Source organism: Podarcis cretensis (genome assembly GCF_951804945.1).
Source record: "Podarcis cretensis genome assembly, chromosome: 12".
NCBI lineage: Eukaryota > Metazoa > Chordata > Lepidosauria > Squamata > Lacertidae > Podarcis > Podarcis cretensis.
The window spans coordinates 1,303,642-1,324,143 of record NC_137181.1 but is presented as its reverse complement, the minus strand read 5'-3'; the positions used below and the strand labels follow the sequence as shown (position 1 = coordinate 1,324,143).

At 43.4% G+C, this 20,502-nt stretch overlaps 2 protein-coding genes across 2 annotated transcripts in view; both read right to left on the bottom strand.

Moving 5' to 3' along the window:
* The window catches only part of LOC307199106 (uncharacterized protein), a 29,417-nt gene that overhangs the window by 3,809 nt on the left and 5,106 nt on the right, over window positions 1-20,502 (bottom strand). Inside the window, exons 2-4 of the mRNA XM_079946745.1 lie at window positions 2,228-2,731; window positions 1,946-2,027; window positions 1,605-1,687 (exon numbers count right to left, since the gene is read on the bottom strand). Of these exons, the coding sequence (XP_079802871.1) occupies window positions 1,605-1,687; window positions 1,946-2,027; window positions 2,228-2,641 (579 nt within the window). The 5' untranslated portion in view covers window positions 2,642-2,731. The remainder of the gene's footprint in view (window positions 1-1,604; window positions 1,688-1,945; window positions 2,028-2,227; window positions 2,732-20,502) is intronic.
* The window catches only part of LOC307199067 (uncharacterized protein), a 116,509-nt gene continuing 103,135 nt past the window's right edge, over window positions 7,129-20,502 (bottom strand). Inside the window, exons 4-7 of the mRNA XM_079946651.1 lie at window positions 15,040-15,121; window positions 12,915-12,997; window positions 11,710-11,836; window positions 7,129-11,258 (exon numbers count right to left, since the gene is read on the bottom strand). Coding sequence (XP_079802777.1) covers window positions 9,355-11,258; window positions 11,710-11,836; window positions 12,915-12,997; window positions 15,040-15,121 — 2,196 coding nt within the window. The 3' untranslated portion in view covers window positions 7,129-9,354. The remainder of the gene's footprint in view (window positions 11,259-11,709; window positions 11,837-12,914; window positions 12,998-15,039; window positions 15,122-20,502) is intronic.

Below are 20,502 nucleotides of genomic sequence, written 5' to 3'. Positions count from 1 at the left end.
CGGGACACAGTATTCCAGGTGAGGTGTGACCAAGGCAAATTAGAGCAGGACTATTCCTTCCCTTGATCTGGACACTAGACTTCTGTTGATGCAGCCTAGAATAGCATTCACTTTTTTTGCTGCTGCATCACATTGTTGACTCATGTTAAGCTTGTGGTCCACCAAGACCCTGAGATCCTTTCCACGTGTACTGCTAGTAAGCCAGGTGTCCCCCATCCTATATTTGTGCATCTGGTTCCTCCTGCCTAAGTGCAGAACCTGGCATTTGTCCCTACTGAAATTCACATTGTTAGCCTGCACTCAGTTCTCTAATCTGTTACGGTCATTTTGAATTTTGATTTTGTCTTCTGTGGCATTAGCTACCCCTCCCAGTTTGGTGTCATCTGCAAATTTGATTAATAACTCCTCAGTTCCTTCAGCCAAGTCATTTATAAAGATGTTTAACAACATCGGGCCCGGGACAGATCCCTGTGGCACCCCACTTGTCACTATTTTCCAGTATGACGAGGAACCATGAATGACTACTCTTTGGGTTCAGTCAGTCAACCAGCTACAAATCCACCTAACAGTTACCTTGTTCAGCCCACATTTCACCAGATTCCTCGCGAGAATATGACGGGGGACTTTGTCAAAAGCCTTATTGAAATCAAGATACACTATGTCCACAGCATTCCCCTGATCCACCAGGTTTGTAATTCCATCAAAAAAAGAAATTAGAATGGTCTGGCATGACTTACTTTGGAGAAACCCATGCTTACTAATCACAGCATCCTTTTCTAAATGCTCACAGACCAAATGTTGAATTATCTGTTCTGGAGCCTTCTCTGGTATCAATGTCAAGCTCACCGGTCTGTAGTTAACTGGTTCTTCCTTTCCCCCTCTTTTTAAAGCTGGGGACATTTGCCCTCCTCCAGTTTGTAGGGACCTCATTTGTTCTCCAAGATTTCTCAAATATAATAGACAAAGGCTCTGAAATTAAATCCACAAGCTTCTTTATTGGATGCAATCCTTCAGGCCCTGGAGATTTCAATTCATTTAAAGTAGCTAGGTCCCTACCAATTCTGCAATTCTAGAATTCTATGACATTGCTCTGTTGTTTTCTGCCTGTTAATTGCTATGTTGTTTTAATGGGAATGTTGTGCTGCACATTTTAAGTCTGGGTGCTTCCTTTAATATCTTGATGTATTTTTTATTGTGTCTTAAAACGATGGGTATTCGTCTTTGTATGAAAGCGTGGAATGCTACATAGTGGTCTTCAAATCATTCCTTCCACAAAAGCATTCCTGTTGCCGAGGGAAAGATCCCCTCTTTACTCTCCCTGTGCGCAGTTCCAGGGTGGAACTCTCCTGATGCACAAAAGCAAAGTTCAGGGGGCGCATGGGGGCACGGAGAGTAGGAGGAAAGGGGGGAGAAGCCCATTGTGCAACGGATGAGGCTGATTAGATGAATCCTGGCAACGTTTTTCTATGGTTTCTTACCAGCTTCCCAACATATACTAGCATTCCACCATCAATACAGCAATAAGACAGAGCAGGAAGAGAGAGATTTCCTCGGCCTCAGAGGAACCCTGACTGCTGCTTTCCCCACAATGCTCCTTCCCTTACCTCATCTGGTTCTACAGCCACTGCTTCCTCTCCACTACCATGGAAAGATGGATGAGGAGGTCTTGCTGGCATCCCTCTGTCACCTGCGAGAAATAAAGGGTGGTGGGAGACCATGAGTGCATGCTTTCCTCAGAGGCGAATTAGTGCATCTCTAACCACAGATGGACCAAAGAAATAGTGTCACCTGCTGAGTGCATGTGAGACATTGGTATCCATTTCATATTTTAATTGTGCAAAAATACACAATTCAGTGTCTTCTCCAAGATGATTAAAAGAACCTGCAGATTAGTTTCAAAATCCACAGAATGTGATCAAACAGAGAAAAAACGATTCCTTCTTACCCAGTGGCCTTCCTCTGGTGTCCAACGGAGTCCTCTCTGTCTCAAAGGAATCTAAGCCCACTTCTGCAAACAGATCTTTTCCCTGAAGAAGCAACAAAGATTAAAGTAGAGAATGGGAAAATGGATTAGAAAAGGAATGTCTGAGGGGGAAAATCTGGTGGTATCTGATATCATTCCTTGGATGCTTTCCAAAAAAAGGATGGGCCATTAGGAGAGAATTTGGGTATACTCTGCCTCCTTTTCAGAGCCCCTTAGGATTATCCAGAGGAAAGTCTCTCTCACCTGCTGCTCTGCCTGCTTCCTCTCCTCTGCCTGACTCAGGAGGAATCCTTCAGCCAGGGCCACCGCCTGGGAACTGGTCTCCGCTCCACATTCTCTCACCCAGCTCTCCATCTCTGGTGGAAGGACAGCCAGGAACTGCTCCAAGATCACCAGGTCCAGCATCTCAGCTTTTGTGTGCCTTTCTGGCTTCAGCCACTTATGGCAAAGGTGGTGGAGTCGGCTACAAACCTCTCTGGGTCCTCTGGCCTCCTGGTAGCAGAACTGCCTGAACAGCTGCCTCTGCACATCTGAGTGGAGGGTGTCCTCCTCACCCAGGATCTTCTGCATGGAGCTTTCCCTGAATCCTTCACTGCTCTCGGTTTTGATGGCATGGTCTCTTCCTGCTTCAGGGCCAGCTGAGTCTTGCTCATCCATCTGGGTTCTCAGGAAGTCTCCAAGAGATCAGAAGGAACCCTTGGTCTACTGCCAAGTTCTGTCTGTCCTCATGAGAGCTGCTATCAAATCCTACAAAGCAAATACATTGTTCTGTTATAAAATTCATACACTGTCAGGAGAAGAAAAAAGAAAGCATGGTTGAGACTTGCTAGGATCAAGGCCTGTACCCCCTCACAGCTCAGATTCTTAGCTTTCTTCAAGATACAGGCAGGCAAGAAGGAGAAGCAAGCCTCTAGCCCACCTAGAAGGAAAGTTCCCATGCAAAATGTGCAGGCAACTGAAGGGATTTCTGTGCCAAGAATGAGCCTGGTTGAATGAGCCTGTGCTATGAATGAGCCTCCTGCCTTTCAGTATTTTCAGTATATGAATCAAATCAGAACAGTAACTGACAAGTGAGTCATTTGTACAGAGTGTAATTTGGACACTAGGCTAGAAAGGGGGTTCCAACCCTGGGGTCCTCAAGAGCTGCTCTCCCTCCAACCATCCCTTGGAATCTCCAACATTCACAAGATTTCATTTCCCAGAAGGTGGAAGAAGCAACAAGGGGGTCATCTATCTTGGATCTGGTCCTCACCAGCAGGGAAGTACTGGGAAACATAGGACCTGGCCAGAACCAAGGAAGTAACCGTCTCACTCTATTCTGCCCTGGTCAGACCACACCTGGAATACTGTGTCCAGTTTTGGGCGCCACAATTTAAGAAGGATGTGGACAAGCTGGAACGTGTGCAGAGGAGGGTGACCAATGTGATCAAGGGTCTGGAAACCAAGCCTTAAGAGGAAGGGCTGAGGGAGCCAAGTATGTTTAGCCTGGAAAAGAGGAGACTGAGAGAAGAGGTATGGTCTAAATTTAAACACAAATCATTATCTTCACTTTGAACGCTCTTCCCATGTTCATGCATAGACCAACACTTTATACTGTTATATTGTTAACAGAAGGGGGAAATTACTCTTCCTCATTAAACAAGGGCTCCTGACTAGGAATTTGTCCATGTGTTGATGACGGTTAACTCTGCTCTCTCTTGTTTCCCTTTTTCTGGCTTTGTTTAAACCCATTCACGAACCAGGAACTCATGCACTGACTACCTATAATTCAGCATATGTTGTGAATTTGCCTGCAAATTTATTATAGTATTTTTGTGATCTAGAGATGACACGAAAAGACTCCATCTATTTATTTGTATCATTTATTACTCCTACGACCCTAGCTTATAAAACCCAATAAAAAGTTATTCCGTAAGGAAAGGGGAAAGACAACAGGCAGAGACTCAGGCCCCGTCTGCACTGTGTTTGCAAAGCAGGATCAGAGCATTTCAAAGAGCCCTGGCTTCCTCCACAGAATCATGGGAACCATGAATCGGCGTCATTACTCTTTTAAAACCATCTACCGGTACATGGTTTTGTATGTTTTGTGATATTATATGCATTGAGACTTTCCTTTATTTTTATAGATTATGTATTAGTAATTCTTTATTGTAACTGATAAGTATATATTGTTTAATTGTTATTTGCTTATGTTTAATTTTACTGTTTCCTATTAGATTATAGTAATTATTATAGTGAGAACTGGACCATAAAGAAGGCTGATGCTTCTTTATGCTTCGGCTGATGCCGAAGAATTGATGCTTTTGAATTATGGTGCTGGAGGAGACTCTTGAGAGTCCCATGGACTGCAAGAAGATCAAACCTCTCCATTCTGAAGGAAATCAGCCCTGAGTGCTCACTGGAAGGACAGATCGTGAAGCTGCGGCTCCAAGACTTTGGCCACCTCATGAGAAGAGAAGACTCCCTGGAAAAGACCCTGATGTTGGGAAAGATGGAGGGCACAAGGAGAAGGGGACGACAGAGGATGAGATGGTTGGATAGTGTTCTCGAAGAGACCAGTATGAGTCTGACCAAACTGCGGGAGGCAGTGGAAGACAGGAGTGCCTGGCGTGCTCTGGTCCAGGGGGTCATGAAGAGTTGGACACCACTAAATGACTAAACAACAACGACAATTAGATTATAATGCATTATTGAATATTGTTTTATTTTATATTTGTTTTTTTAAATCTTACTGTGACCTTTTATATTGGATTGGATTTTTATTATTTATTGTTTTGTTGTGTTCTAATAAGTGTTGGAAGCTGAACAGAGTGGCTGGGGCAACCTAGCCAGATGGGGCGGGGTATAATAATAATAATCATTGTTATTTAGGTTGGTGGGCATCCCTGCCTCCTGCCCTGCCGAGGGAGTGCCGTAGGTTTAACTCTTCGGCGCATGAAGACGCACTTTTTCTGCCCTCCATCTTCCAACATTCCTTATTTATTTACTGCATAGGTCAAGTTGCGTTTATTGTTTGGGTGGATTTTATGTCGGAATGTTTCCGTCTGGCTGCAACCTCTTCTAACAGATGTGGCCGATTCCTAGATCTGCAGGGAGGCTGTTTGCAGCCCATTGTTTCCTCGCCAAAGCGGCGAGCATCGCATCTCTACAAAGAGCACCGTTGCAAACCTCCTCCTGAAAACTCGCCCCTTCCCTGGCTTCCCTCCCCATGCATGACATGCACAGGACCCTCTCGAATGCATCCCCCCCCCGGCTGCCCTGGGACCCCCTTCTCCCCCCTGCACCCAAAGGGGGAAGAGAGAGGAGACTCACCTGATCTCCCGAGGGGGGCACCAAGGAGGCCCTTGCGCAGGAGACAGACAAAACTTGCAGGAAGTGACGCGGGGGAGGGAGCTTTGCTCGGCAGGATCAGGCCCCACCCACTCCGCGATCTCCTTCCCCCTCTAGTAATCCGGCTCAGCTCCTTTGAACCCTTGCAAATATGAGCGCACCAAGCACACTCCTCTCTGCGCTTTCTCTCTCCGAAGCAGATCTGTGCATTGCGCACAGCCGGAGGAGGGGCTTCATTTTGGGGGGGCCGTCCTGGCTGGGCTCTGAGCTGCCCCCTCCCCTGGCCAAGAACGGGAGGAGCAGCTGGCAGGGAAAAGGCTCTGCAAGAAGCAGGAGTCGCCTTCCTAGGGGAGGAGGAGGGGTCATCCCAGTGGGTTAACCGATAGTGGGGCTTTCATGCACCTTCGTGTATTTCCCCTTGTACTGAGGAACACTCCATGTTGTTAAACAGGGACGACACGTGTGTCTTTTTGTGTGTGTGTGTCTGTGTGTATGAGAGAGAGACAAGGAAAGCCCTTTCTACAATCCGCTGCCTTTCTAGGGGATCCGTAAGGTTGCCTGGGGCTGTTGTCTCTCCGGTTGAGTGCTACGCCAGGCTCCAAGGCAGCAATTGGATGTTAAGCCACGCTTCCTCCGTCGTTTTGTAGCTGACAACCTCAGCACACTCCCAAAATTCAAAACATATTTTTGCTTTTTTTATTTATTCCATAAAATCTATTCAAAATCTTGGTTAATATAAGGTAGGTGTATCTCACTGCAAGCTTCAGTTTTTTGGTAGGGGAAGTGGCATATAAGCCAAGCTGTAAATTTCGTTCTTCAATTAAACCAGTTGGAACTAGCACTTCAGGTCCCCCAGCTTCATAAATAAAATAAATAAGAATAAATAACACCTGTACATCAGAATAACACATAAGAATCTATTATCCCCATTCCAGCCAAAGGTGACATAATTCATCAGCTGCAATCCAGCAGTTTCATGCTACAATCTCTTTTTGAAATTCTTCTCTTGGAGAACAAAAGGTCCTGGGAGAAAAGGTTTTGGGAAAGAGTTGTATTCTCCCACACTTTAATAAGCTTTGGCTTGCAGATGCTCAAATGATCAATGAAGGGCACAATCTGCCTTCCTGTAGCTGCAGGTATGCAGCAAACATGCATAAATGTTCTCAGGGCACAGCTGATCTCAATGCCAGTGACACAGCATCAGAGGAAAAACTGAGTTAAGCAGCACTGTAACTGTAGGGCTAAGTATCCCCATTTGTTTGCTGAATCCATTGAAATTCTAACAAGGGCATGGTGAAAGCACTGTGTGCAAGGAGCTAAATCCAGTTTTTAAAAAAGCCTCAGAACTCCATCCTAGGGGCAATAACGCTTTAGAAACTTAAGTTTTCAGCTCTGCCCCAGCAGGAATATCTTGAGGAGCCAGAAGCTTAGATGAGATTCCAATTTTAGAGAGGCGGGTATAAAAAAAGCAAAACCCACTGACCTATGGTTTCATGTGGCAGAGACTAAGTTCACGGGAGAGCCATCTTAGAATCAACAAGGTAGGTGTCTCTCACTGCAAGCTTCAGTTTTTTGGTAGGGGAAGGAAGAATGGCATATAAGCTATGGATTCAGCTCTAAGTTTCGTTCTTCAGTTAGAACTAGTTCAGCTTTTCAAAACCAGAGTGTAAATTATTCCCCACTTAACCAAGACCCACATTCCTCTCTGCTGTCTACTTGAAAAGTAGGACTTGGAAGGTGCTTTCGTCTCCCTGACCAAAATGCCCAGAGTGATCCTGCGTTGGAGAATGAAATCAAGGAAGCATCCAAAAGAGTGAGGGCAGACGGAAATTTAATGAATTTTTTGACATACAATAAAAGTCAGACTAGTCTACATGTCAGGCAGCAGAGGAAACAGCCCCTACAGCAGGTTGCCAGGAACAGACAATGAAAAGTCCTTACCACCTGCTTTTTATTCAATATTTACAGACAGAGGCTTGGAACACAGCCTCTGGGACTAATGGTGTTGTCCTGCGTGACTCTCCACTCCCTGGGAGCCAGTGTGGTGTAGTGGTTAAGAGCAGTAGTCTCGTAATCTGGTGAACCGGGTTCGCGTCTCCGCTCCTCCACCTGCAGCTGCTGGGTGACCTTGGGCCAGTCACACTTCTCTGAAGTCTCTCAGCCCCACTCACCTCACAGAGTGTTTGTTGTGGGGGAGGAAGGGAAAGGAGAATGTTAGTCGCTTTGAGACTCCTTAAAGGGAGTGAAAGGCGGGATATCAAATCCAAACTCTTCTTCTTCCCTTTTTCTCCCTCATTTGTCACCTTCTCCCCTACAGGTGGCACTGAGGGCCCTTTGCTCTACAGTGGTACCTCGGGTTAAGAACTTAATTCGTTCTGGAGGTCTGTTCTTAACCTGAAACTGTTCTTAACCTGAAGCACCACTTTAGCTAATGCGGCCTCCTGCTGCTGCTGCACCGCCAGAGCACGATTTCTGTTCTCATCCTGAAACAAAGTTCTTAACCCGAGGTAATATTTCTGGGTTAGCAGAGTCTGTAACCTGAAGAGTATGTAACCCAAGGTACCACTGTATTTTCAAGGCTTGCCGGGTTCTGGGAGAGGGGGGGTCTAGGATGCTTTCTAAAGACACTGTGTCTGTCAGCTATTGCCCTCCTAGCAATTCCTCTTCCTCCTCCTCATCTCCCCTTATTTCCCAGCTTTCCCCCTCATCTGCCTCTGAGCTGTGACCTCCCTCAAACCCCTGTTGTAATTCTGAACTGTCTTCTTCTCTGGAAAGGTCAGGCTGGGGAGGTGGTCTACACCATTCCTCCTCTGCCCAGTCCCTAACACCATGGAACAGGAACAAAAAACAAGCCAACCAGAATGGGTGCAGAGGAGGGTGACCAAGACATTCAAGGGTCTGGAAACCAAGCCTTATGAGGAATGGTCAGCCTAGAAAAGAAGACACTGAGAAGAGATATAATAGCCATCTTCAAATATCTCAAGGGCTGTCTCATGGAAGAGGGGACAAGATGAAGAAAGCCTGTTTTGTTCTGCTCTGGAAGATAGGACCTGAAGCAATGGATACAAGTTGCAAGAAAAGAGAATCAGACTAAACATCAGGAAGAACCTTCTACGGGTAAGAGCTATTCAACGGTGGAACAGGCTGCCTCAGAAGGAGGTGGGTTCTCCTTCCATGGAGGTTTTTAAGCAGAGGTTGCATGCTCATCTGCCATAGTGTAGATTCCTGCATTCCAGGTGGGTGGACTAGACAACACACAGAATCCTCTCAAATGCTACAGCTCTATACAGCCAAAGAAGGACAGAACTCTCTTTTTGTATGCGACAACAGCAGCAAGAATACTCATCACAAAATATTGGAAGACACAAGATCTACCCACTCTGGAAGAATGGCAGATGAAGATGATCGACTACATGGGACTGGCAGAAATGACCGGCAGAATCCGAGACCAGGGAAAAGAGTTGGTGGAAGAAGACTGGAAGAAGTTTAAAGACTATTTGCAGAAACACTGTAAAATTAAGGAATGCTAGAGGGATGTTGGATAGTAACTAAGTGGTTTTCAGCTGTAATGCTTAAGAGATAGGAAATAAGGATTTGAAATAAGCAAAAGATCTAATGGTGAGGACTTGCTGAACAAATAATTTTGAACTGGAATATAAGAAAGGGTGGTATGAGGAGGTCTGGAAAGTAAGGTAAAAGAAAATATGTAAATGGAATTTATACATGTTCTTTTTGTTTTTTCTTGTTTTTAAATTGTTTTTCATTTTCTGTATTTTTGTATTTCTGTTTTTTCTTCTTTTTTCTGTTATTATGTATTTACCCTGAAAACTTTAATAAATATTCAAAATAAAAAAATAAAAATCAAATGCTACAGCTCTATAATTCTGAGACTCTATGGTTCTCCTCAATGTGAGTTTCTTGATGGAAAGTGAAACTGGAGCTATGGCTGAAGCTCATTTCACATTACAAGCATTTCCATGGTTTCCAACATATGAATTCTTTGACGGTGAGTGGGTAAAGCTCTTTCTACATTCCAAAACTTATATGGTTTCTTCCCACGGTAAGTTAATTGATGAGAAGTGAGACTGGCCCTCTGATTGAAGCTCTTCCACATTCCAAGGACCAATATGGTTCCTTCTCATATGAATTCTTTGATGGTACATAAGACTGGCTCTCTGAGTGAAGCTCTTTCCACATTCCAGGCACTGATATGGTTTCTCCCCTGTATGAATTCTTTGATGGGAAGTCAGACTATCTTTCCGACTGAAGTTCTTTCCACATTCCAAACAGGGATAGGGATTCTCCCCTGTGTGAATCATTTGGTGGGAAGTGAGCATTGTCTTCCAGCTGAACCTCTTTCCACACTCCAAGCACTCATATGGTTTCTCTCCTGTATGTATTCTTTCATGGTACATGAGACCAGCTCTGTGAGTGAACCTCTTTCCACACTCCAAGCACTGATATGGCTTCTCCCCTGTATGAATTCTGTAATGGGAAGTGAGCTCACTCTTCTGACGGAAACTCTTTCCACATTCCAGGCAAAGATAGGGTTTTCCCCCTGTATGAACTTTTTGATGAGAAGTGAGAATATTCTTCCCATAGAACCCCTTCCCACATTCCAAGCACTGATAAGGTTTCTCTCCTGTATGAATTCTTTGATGGGAAGTGAGACTATCCTTCCGACTGAAGCTCTTTCCGCATTCTAAGCACGGATAGGTGTTCTCCCCTGTGTGAATTATCTTGTGGGAAGTGAGCATATTCTTCCAGCTGAACCTCTTTCCACACTCCAAGCACTCATATGGTTTCTCCCCTGTATGAATTCTTTGATGGGACATGAGACCAGCTTTGTGAGCGAAGTTCTTTCCACATTCCAAGCACTTATATGGTTTCTCCCCTGTATGTATTCTTTTATGGGACATGAGAGCGGCCCTCTGGGTGAAGCTCTTTCCACATTCTAAGCAGTGATATGGTTTATCCCCTGTATGAATCCTTTGATGGAGAGTGAGACTATCCTTGCGACTAAAGCTCTTTCCACATTCCAAGCACTGATAGGGATTTTCCCCTGTGTGAATTATTTGGTGGGAAGTGAGCATATTCTTCCAACTGAACTTTTTTCCACACTCCAAGCACTCATATGGTTTCTCCCCTGTATGGAATCTTTGATGGTACACGAGGCCAGCTCTGTGAGTGAAGCTCTTTCCACATTCCATGCACTCATATGGTTTCTCCCCTGTATGAGTTCTTTGATGGGAAGTGAGCTCACTCTTCTGACGGAAACTCTTTCCACATTCCAAGCACTGATAGGGTTTATCCGCTGTATGAATTTTTTCATGAGAAGTGAGCATATTCTTCCCATAGAACCCCTTCCCACATTTTAAGCACTGATACGGTTTCTCCCCTGTATGAATTCTTTGATGGGAAGTGAGACTATCCTTCTGACGGAAGCTCTTTCCGCATTCCAAGCACGTATAGGGTTTCTCCCCTGTATGAATTCTTTGATGGAAAGTTAGACTTTGCTTCCGACTGAAGCTCTTTCCACAAACCATGCACTGATACGGTTTCTCCCCTGTATGAATTCTTTGATGGAAAGTGAAAGCATCCTTTCGACTGAAGCTCTTTCCACATTCCAAACACTGATAGGGTTTTTCTCCTGTATGAATTTTTTGGTGGGAAGTGAAACTTCTCTTCCAACTGAAACTCTTTCCACATTCTTGGCACTGATATGGTTTCTCTGTGCTGTGAGTTATTTGATGAGAAGTGAGGTTGGATTTCCGACAGAAGTTCTTTCCACATTCTGAACACTGATATTGTTTCTTCCCCAAGAGATTTGTTAGATTGGAAGTGGAGTGGGAGTTCTTTCCAGACCCTAAATATTTAAGCGGCTTCTCCTGTGTGTGGATTCTGTCAGGGTCTCCCTCATTCTTCATTTGCAATTCTTCAGCACCTGCAACCAAGAAAGAAATTCATTAGAGCTTCAGGAAGAAATGCAGCTCTTTAATATTGGAACAACAAAGATAAAAAAGCCAGGATCTTTTCTTTTACGTCTTTTGTTGAGCCAAAACATCTCCAATATCATGTCATTTGTCAAACAAAAATGGAAACAACAAAAACAAAAAACCTGACTGAAGTTTCTTCAACTTCCCAAACAACTTCTCAAACAACTTTAAAGCCTACATTTTAAAATGCTTGGGCAGTTCAGTCCAGCTAGATCATGGTTTAAAAAGGCAAAAGGAAGAATATTTGCAGACCAAACAGCAGATAGCCCCACATCCAACGTGAGCTGCGAGAGTCTTAGAATCCCAGATGCTAGAAGTAGCATTGTTGAAATACATCAAGATATAGGTTTGTTACATAGAATTTCAAAACAGATATCACAATCCAACAGGGAGCCTTACCAAGCGAGTCCATGATCCCACGATTCTCCTCCATGACTTCCTTATGCAGAGCTCTCTGGTCAGGATCCAGCAACGCCCATTCCTCGTCTGTGAAATGAACAGCTATATCTTCAAAGCACACTGGACCCTAAAAGGAAAAGAAAAGTATCTTCCTCTTAGCTTAAAGATCATCTACCACACAGGTAATGACTGACCAGTAAGAGTGTCATCAACACCAAGAAAGGTCCTAGAACAGAGAATGAAACAGTCGGTCTGTGAGCTCTTAGAAAAGGCAGATTAAAATAAATAAAGAGAAACTCATTAAAAAGAAGAGTCTTTTTAAATATCTTCTAAAATAATTGTTTTAATTTATTTCGACTACGGCAGACCACCATGGCTAACTACTTGAACCACTGATCTAGGGCAGTGATGGCAAACCTTTTAGAGACCGAGTGCCCAAACTGCAACCAAAACCCACTTATTTGCCAAGTGGCAACATGGCAATTAACCTGTATATCTCATTTTTTCTGTGTGTTTCACATTTCTTCTTTACGACTGCTGTTGTAATAAATAATCCTTCATAAAAGTTATTGCATTACATTCTTCATTAAATTATATTTCTGTTGATATATAATTTTATGGTATAACTCAGTGCTTTTTTTGTTTAAAAATGTTTAGGAGTACTCTCATTTTGACTCAAGAAAATCATCACAGGGGGGAAATGAATACAGTTCAAATCTGGAAAAATAAACAGAGTGAATTTCTTCTCCGGTTAAATTCACAAAATGTTTAGGGAGATGCGTCCCCCTGCGTCCCCATAGAAAAAAAGCGCCGGTGTTACTCCAAAACAAAGTGGTGTTCTGAGCCATCAAACCTTGGAAACACATTTTCCCCAGTAGGTTCCACAATTTTGGCCACTAGTGTAGACTGGAGGGCTGTACTAAGCGCCACCCTCTCCCAATTTTTAATATGAGATAATAATGATTATCTGCATGCGCACATACAAATATAAATAAATAAATAAACCCAGCCAGATGGGCAGGGTATAAATAATATATTATTATTTCTCTGTTGGCTTCCAAGGGAAAGCCCATCGAACATGTAAACCCAGCAGCCCCTTCTTAGGTTGCAGTCTTTATACGCTTACTGACCTGGGAGTTAAGCCCTGCTGAACTTAAGGCGGCTTACTCCTGAGTAGGAAAAACAGACTGGCGGGTTAGGGTTACCTCATCTGGTTCTACAGCCACTGCTTCCTCTCCGCTACCATGGAAAGATGGATGAGGAGGTCTAGCTGGCATCCCTCTGTCACCTGCGAGAAATAAAGGGAGGTGGGAAACCACGAGTGCATGCTTTCCTCAGAGGCGAATTAGTGCATCTCTAACCACAGATGGACCAAAGAAATAGTAGTAGTAGTAATAATAATAATAATAATAATAATAATAATAATAATAATTTTTATTTATACCGCGCCCTCCCCAGCCAAGGCCGGGCTCAGGGCGGCTAACAAGCAATAATAAAAACAAGTTGAATGAATACAACTTAAAAACAAGATTAAAATACAGCATTAAAATATTGAAACATTAAAATATTAAAGTGCAGCCTCATCACAGGAGGAGAAAAGGGAAAAGAAAAAAGAAAGAGATGGAGGGAATCAAATTGGCTCCAAGCCAAAGGCCAGGCGGAACAACTCTGTCTTACAGGCCCTGCAGAAAGAAATCAGATCCCGCAGGGCCCTGGTCTCATGAGACAGAGCGTTCTGCCAGGCTGGGGCCAGTGTTGAAAAGGCCCTGGCTCTGGTTGAGGCTAGTCTGACTTCCTTAGGGCCCGGGACCACTAGGGTGCTGCTATTTATGGACCTTGAGGCTCTCCGTGGGGTATACCAGGAGAGGCAGTCCCGTAGGTACGAGGGTCCTAGGCCGTGAAGGGCTTTAAAGGTCAAAACCAGGACCTTAAATCCGACCCTGTACTTCACCGGGAGCCAGTGCAGCTGGAAAAGCACTGGGTGCTTTTAGCAGTAAAAGGTAAAGGCAAAGGACCCCTGGATGGTGAAATCCAGTCAAAAGGGACTATGGGGTGAAGCGCTCATCTCACTGCAGGCTGAGGGAGCCGGCATTTGTCCTCAGACAGCCTTCAGGGTCATGTGGCCAGCAGGACTAAGCTGCTTCTGGCACAACAAGACACCATGACAGAAGCCAGAGCGCATGAAAACACTGTTTAATTTCCTGCCACAGCGGCACCTATTTACAATGGTACCTCAGGTTAAGAACTTAATTCTTTCTGGATGTCCGTTCTTTGTCATGTGACAAAGACACATGAGAGCAGAAGCAGCAAATCAGGCTGGGAGGTGCTGGGACTGCACAATCATTTGGGCCTACTAAAGTTATTCAGGCCTAACTGCTAACTGTGGAGTCGCTCTGACGTGTGACTCATTCTCCTTATAAGTGGCGGCCATTTTCTCTCTGTGTTCTCAGTAAGATTTCAGTCAGAGTCAGTTGTGAGCAGAGTCAGTATGTAATCTCAGTCAAACTGTTTGGAACCATGTTGTTTATGAAGAAGTTTATTTTAACTCAGTAAAGCTCTTATTCTTTCACTTAAAAACTCTGCATTATTATTTTACTCTGTGCGTCATTCTTAACCTGAAACTGTTCTTAACCTGAAGCACCCCTTTAGCTAATGGGGCCTCCTGCTGCCGCTTCCGCCGTGCGATTTCTGTTCTCATCCTGAAGCAAAGTTATTAACCTGAAGTACTATTTCTGGGTTAGCAGAGTCTGTAACCTGAAGCATCTGTAACCGGAGATACCACTATCTACTTCCACTGATGTGCTTTTGAACTTCTAGGTTGGCAGAAGTTGGGATAGAGCAACAGGACCTCATTCTGTCAGGGGATTCGAACTGCTGACCTTGCAGTCAGCAAGTCCAAGAGGAGGCTCAGTGGTTTAGACCACAGCGCCACCTGCTGAGTGCATGCAAGATTCTTATACCCATTTTATATTTTATATAAAGTATTTTATGTTTTTGTTAAATAGTGGGTAGACATAGCAGATGACGCAGCGATTTCTTCAAAGCAGCTCTTTATTTGCAAGCTGGAACAGAACTGAACAGCAAACAGCTCAGCCGGCCTGCTTTTATAGGCAGCCAGCTGTCAACATTGTAGCAACAACAACCCAGGGTTTCCCGCCTAATGTAACTGACGTGGACCTGAGTGAAAACTACATACACAATACTCCTTTTGGCCAGGGTGAGAACTTCAATACATAACAGTTTTAATCTAAGAAGATTAAAAGAACTCGCAGATTAGTTTCCAAAACCACAGAATGTGACCAAATGGAGAAAAAAACCCTTCCTCCTTACCCAGTGGCCTCTCTTTGGTGTCGAATGGAATCCTCTCTGTCTCAAAGGAATCAATGTCCATTTCTGCAAACAGATCCTTTTCCTGAAAGAGCAACAAAACAGAGAATGGGTCAAACGATTCAGAAAGGATTGACAGTGGCAAACACTTTAGGGCAGGGGTGTCAAACTCAAATTCATCGGGGGCCGCATCAGCAGTTTGGTCACCCTCAAAGGGCCGGTTGTATCTGTAGGACTATGTGTCCACTCTTTATTATCATAAATTATTGTCACTGCATTCAATTATTACTGTTTTTTGTAATAATGTAGACGGTCCAGAAGGATGTTATGGTCGATTGTATCAAAGGCCGCTGAGAGATCCAGCAGAACTAGGAAACAAAGTTGTTACAAATAATGAGCCCTAATGAGACGATTGCTGCAATCCTATGTGCATTTACTTGAAACTCCTGTCGAAGAAAGTGAGGCTGGCTTCTGAGTAAACATACACGGCATGGGGCTGTAAATAAAATGTGTGTGTGTGTGTGTGTGGGAGAGAGAGAGAGAGAGAGAGAGAGAGAGAGAGAGAGAGAGAGCTCTGACAGGAAAGCATCAACATGTTGAATGGTTTCTTTAAATGTAAAGGTTCATCATTGTTCCACCCAATGTGTATGTCTTTAAGGGGCCAGAGCAAGGGCCAGAGCAAAATAACGAGACCCAGCTTTACAGCTGTGAAACATAGCAGGTGCTGCTGAGTTGTACTGATTAAGGTGTGTCAGCATTTGGTTGTAGTATATAAGGAGCAGCACCTAGCTCTCCCATTACCCTGGGGGTTGGGTTGGTGGTTGGGTCTGGTTTGTTGTTAATGTATTTAGTGTATAAGGAGTTTTTGTTTTTTGTAATTAAAACCTTGCTTAAGTTATTTTTGAGTCCCTTTCTTTCTAATGCATGGTCTCCCCAGCAAGCTCTCTGCAGCGCTACCATACTGCAAATAGCCAACATCTTTGGTTATGGGCCCAGCTGCTGAATGGATGACTGCATATTTTTGGACTCTGAGAAAGGTTTGAAAACTCCTTCTCCTGTTAGTGTAGTTTTTGTGGGTCTGGAAGATTTCCAGAATGGTTGACCGGGTTCCTGAAGCTGAGAAGGCTCTGGTCTTCCCACAGCTAACAGATGAGAACTATAGTTTATGGTCTTTTCGGGTGGAGGCGCTTTTGACCTCTAGAGAAGTATGGACCTATGTAACTGATGACCCTCCTAACCCTGTAACAAATGCTTGGTCGAAAGGAGATGCGAAAGCCAGGGCGATAATTAATTTGGCAGTCAGCGACCAGCAAGTAGTCTATATAAGGAATAAGAAAACTGCCAAAGAAATGTGGGACAGTCTTGCAGCAGTGCATGTTAGAAAGGAGTCAGCGTCTGCATTGACGTTTTTCAAGCAGCTGTATCAGACGAAGTTGCAGCCTGGTGGTGATTTGGCAGCACACTTGAGACGTCTGGAGGCAATACGTGGCGAATTAATTCGAAGGGACATGGACATACCTGATATTCAGTATGTTTTTATCATTCTTTGTTCCCTTAATGAGGACTTTGATGGTATAGCTAGCCAGATATCTGCCGTCCCACCAGCACAATTAACTGTGGAAGGGGTGACGGCAAGATTAATGGGCGAGTTGGATAGAAGGGAGGCTTGTGCCATAAGCACTCCTATTTCCAGAAGTAATGAGGAACGCCATAGGCAAACTTGTGGTGATGCGACTGCATTTAAAGCTGCAAAGCGTTGTTGGTTCTGCAATAAGCAAGGACATTTTGCAAAGGACTGCAGATCCAAAAGAAAGCAAAGTACTCCTAAGCCTGTTTCTGCTCGTCAGTCACGGTTGTCATCTCAGCAGCCAACATCGCACCGTAAAGACAGAAATGAGCCGCGAGCTTTTCATGCTCGGACTGCAGATCATAAAAGAATTAAAGGTGCCAAGTGGAATTCTTTTATTGTGGACTCAGGAGCTTCTCACCACGTTTGCAACAATCGAAGCTTGTTTATTTCTTTCGAAGAGGAAATTGGTAATGTACATTTAGCCAATTCACAAGTCTTGCAGTCACTTGGCAGAGGTACTGTTAAACTTGACTCTTTAAATATTACAATAGCGAACTGCATTTACTGCCCATCAGTGGACAATTTATTATCAGTAAGGTGTTTTGCTCGTCAAGGCATAAGTGTGCGTTTCTTAAATTCAATGTGTGAGTTTTTTGAGGGGAACAAACGTCTATTGTATGCCCGGGACTCTGATGGTTTATATAGACTGTATTTTCGCACCTACTCCCAATCGCCTATAAATTGCAGAGCAGCACAGTCAAGCCAGGGGTTGAGGAATGTAAGGCCACATTCTGGGTGTGTCCATGAGGCGCACAGAATTCTGGGACACTTGAATTTTGCTGATGTAATTAGGACGAAGAATATTGTTAATGGCCTCAACTTAAAACCATGTAAATTCTTTATGCAATGTTTATCCTGTTGCAAGAATAAGATTAAGGTTGCACGCAAGGGTAGATGCTCAGATAGGAAAGTAACTGAGCCATTTGAGCGTGTACATTGTGACTTAGTTGGGCCACTCCCACCATCATTAGGAGGTTCAACGTACTGGCTCACTCTCATAGACCAGTATAGTAGATATTGTTGGACTTACGCAATAGCTGAGAAGTCCCAAGCATTTGAGAAGTACAAATTTTTTTGCAACTGGGTAAAAACGCACTTTAACAAACCAATTAAGAACCTGTTTTCTGACCGGGGCGGGGAATTTGTTTCTGAGGATTTTGAGAAATTCCTGGAAGCGCAGGGGACTACTCATGAGTTATCTTGCCCCCGAAGTCCCTGGCAAAATGGGCTTGTTGAAGTTGTGCAGCGTGATCTGCAAGCAGGGGTCAAAACTTATCTGCACGATGCTAATCTGCCCAAAGACTTTTGGGCTGAAGCGCTTAATGCTTTCTGTTATGTTAGAAATCGCAGTTATCATTCTGGTTTAGAAGTCACCCCCTATGAGAAACTGTTTAAAAAACGCCCTAATCTGAAATACCTACGCATTTGGGGTTCAGATGTAATTATGCATTACCCCGCTAAGCAGAAACTGGGTGAGCATAGTGTTCAGGGGAAATTAATGGGCTACCAGCAGGGGGCGTACAGAATTTACATACCAGCAACTGGCAAATTTCATATTACCAGAAGCATGATACAAACTGTAAATTGGAATGGAGTTGCTGTTTTCCAAGATACTGATGGTATAGATAGTACTGAGGAAGAAGAGGAAGAAGCAGCAGCAGCAGGAAATGGTGCTTCTGAATTAATGGAAAAAGACAAAAAGCCTGTTGAATCTGATAATTTGTTTGATGATTTAAAGTCACAGGCACCTGAGGGGAGGTTAGATTCTCTTGATTTTTCTGATCGTGAGCTTAGCCTACAGGCACCTCTTCAGTCTGACAATGATGATTTGCAACCTGAAACTAGTGGTTCCCTTAGTCCTATTAAGTCTGAGGAGTCTGACTCTCCTTCCGGACTGAGACGTTCAGATAGAAAGAGGCAGAAGCCACAACGATTTGCAGATGAACATTTTAATACTGTGTATGCCAATAAGGCGGTTTTTGAGCCAAAAAGCTACAATGATGTTCAGAATTTACCTAAGCACCAAGCTGTAAATTGGTATAAAGCTATGAACTCCGAGATAGCTTCTTTAAAAGAACATAACACTTGGTCTCTTGTACCACAAACCCCAGATATGAGACTTATTGATTCAAAATGGGTTTATAGAGTTAAAATGAATGACAAAAATGAAGTTGTAAGGTACAAAGCAAGATTAGTTGCTAAGGGTTTTCAACAAATTCCAGGTGAAGATTATGATTTGTGTTATTCACCAAGTGTAAAATATGAAACAGTTAAGCTCTTGTTAAAAGATGCATCACAACGTGGACATTCTGTTTATCACCTAGATATAAAAACTGCATATTTGTTTGCAGATTTAAAAGAACAAATTTTTATGCGTGTCCCTGAAGGCATAGACGCCGCTGAAGGTTTGGTATGCAAATTAAATAAATCCCTTTATGGTCTGCACCAAAGTGGAAGGAATTGGCACCAAACTTTAGCAAAATAATTGCTGGATATTGGTTTTTCACAAGGAAAGGCAGACAATTGTGTGTTTATAAAGGAAAGGGCAAACTCTGTAACAAAGATATGTGTGTATGTAGATGACGTGTTAATTTCTACAAAAACTAAACAGGAATATGAAGAGGTAGTTTCACAGTTACAGAAGAAATTTGATGTGGTGGAATTAGGCATAGCTAAAAATTACTTATCCATGCAAATTGAGAAAGGCAAAAATGGATCTTTTCTGGTTCATCAAACTGCAAAAATTGATGATCTTGTTGAAATGCTACGTTTAGAAAATGCAAATGGGAAGGAAACGCCTATGGTGTGTGGTTTCACCTTTACAGGTGAAGATAAGCCATTCTCTAATAAAACTCTGTATCGTTCTGCCATAGGCAAGCTAAATTTCATTCAAAGAATCTCAAGACCAGATATAACTTATGCTTTTCACTTTCTGGCAAAATTTGTGGAAAAGCCCACTACACAATGTTTCTCTGCTCTTAAGAGAGTGGTAATGTACCTTAAACATACCAAACATTATAGGTTGCAGTTTACAACATGTATTGACAAAGGTTTTGAAATTTTCTGCGATGCATCTCATGCAGTGGAACAAAATAATTGTAGGGGTGTGTCTGGTATGGTGTTTTGTTATAACGGTTGTCCATTTGAATGGCAGTCCCAGACACAAACCATTGTTTGTCTCTCCACAACCGAGAGTGAATTATGTGCATGCGTTCAGGCCACTCGTGATGTAGAATGGTATCTGCAAGTATTTGCAGACCTACAGATGCAAGTAACACTACCAGTAAAAGTTTACCTTGATTCCCAGAGTGGACTTGCTATCCTGTGCTCAGAGACCAATACGCAGCGCACTAGAGTCTTAAGATTACGTTTGCAGTTTGTAAAGAAACTAATTGCTGATGAAATGATTGTATTTGAATATGTTCCAGGTAACAATCAAATTGCGGACATTTTTACAAAAGCACTTCCAAAGGTTACGCATGAAAGACATGTACAAAGTATGCTTTATGTTTTTGTTCCACAATGATGAACCGCAGGGGAAATGTTGAATGGTTTCTTTAAATGTAAAGGTTCATCATTGTTCCACCCAATGTGTATGTCTTTAAGGGGCCAGAGCAAGGGCCAGAGCAAAATAACGAGACCCAGCTTTACAGCTGTGAAACATAGCAGGTGCTGCTGAGTTGTACTGATTAAGGTGTGTCAGCATTTGGTTGTAGTATATAAGGAGCAGCACCTAGCTCTCCCATTACCCTGGGGGTTGGGTTGGTGGTTGGGTCTGGTTTGTTGTTAATGTATTTAGTGTATAAGGAGTTTTTGTTTTTTGTAATTAAAACCTT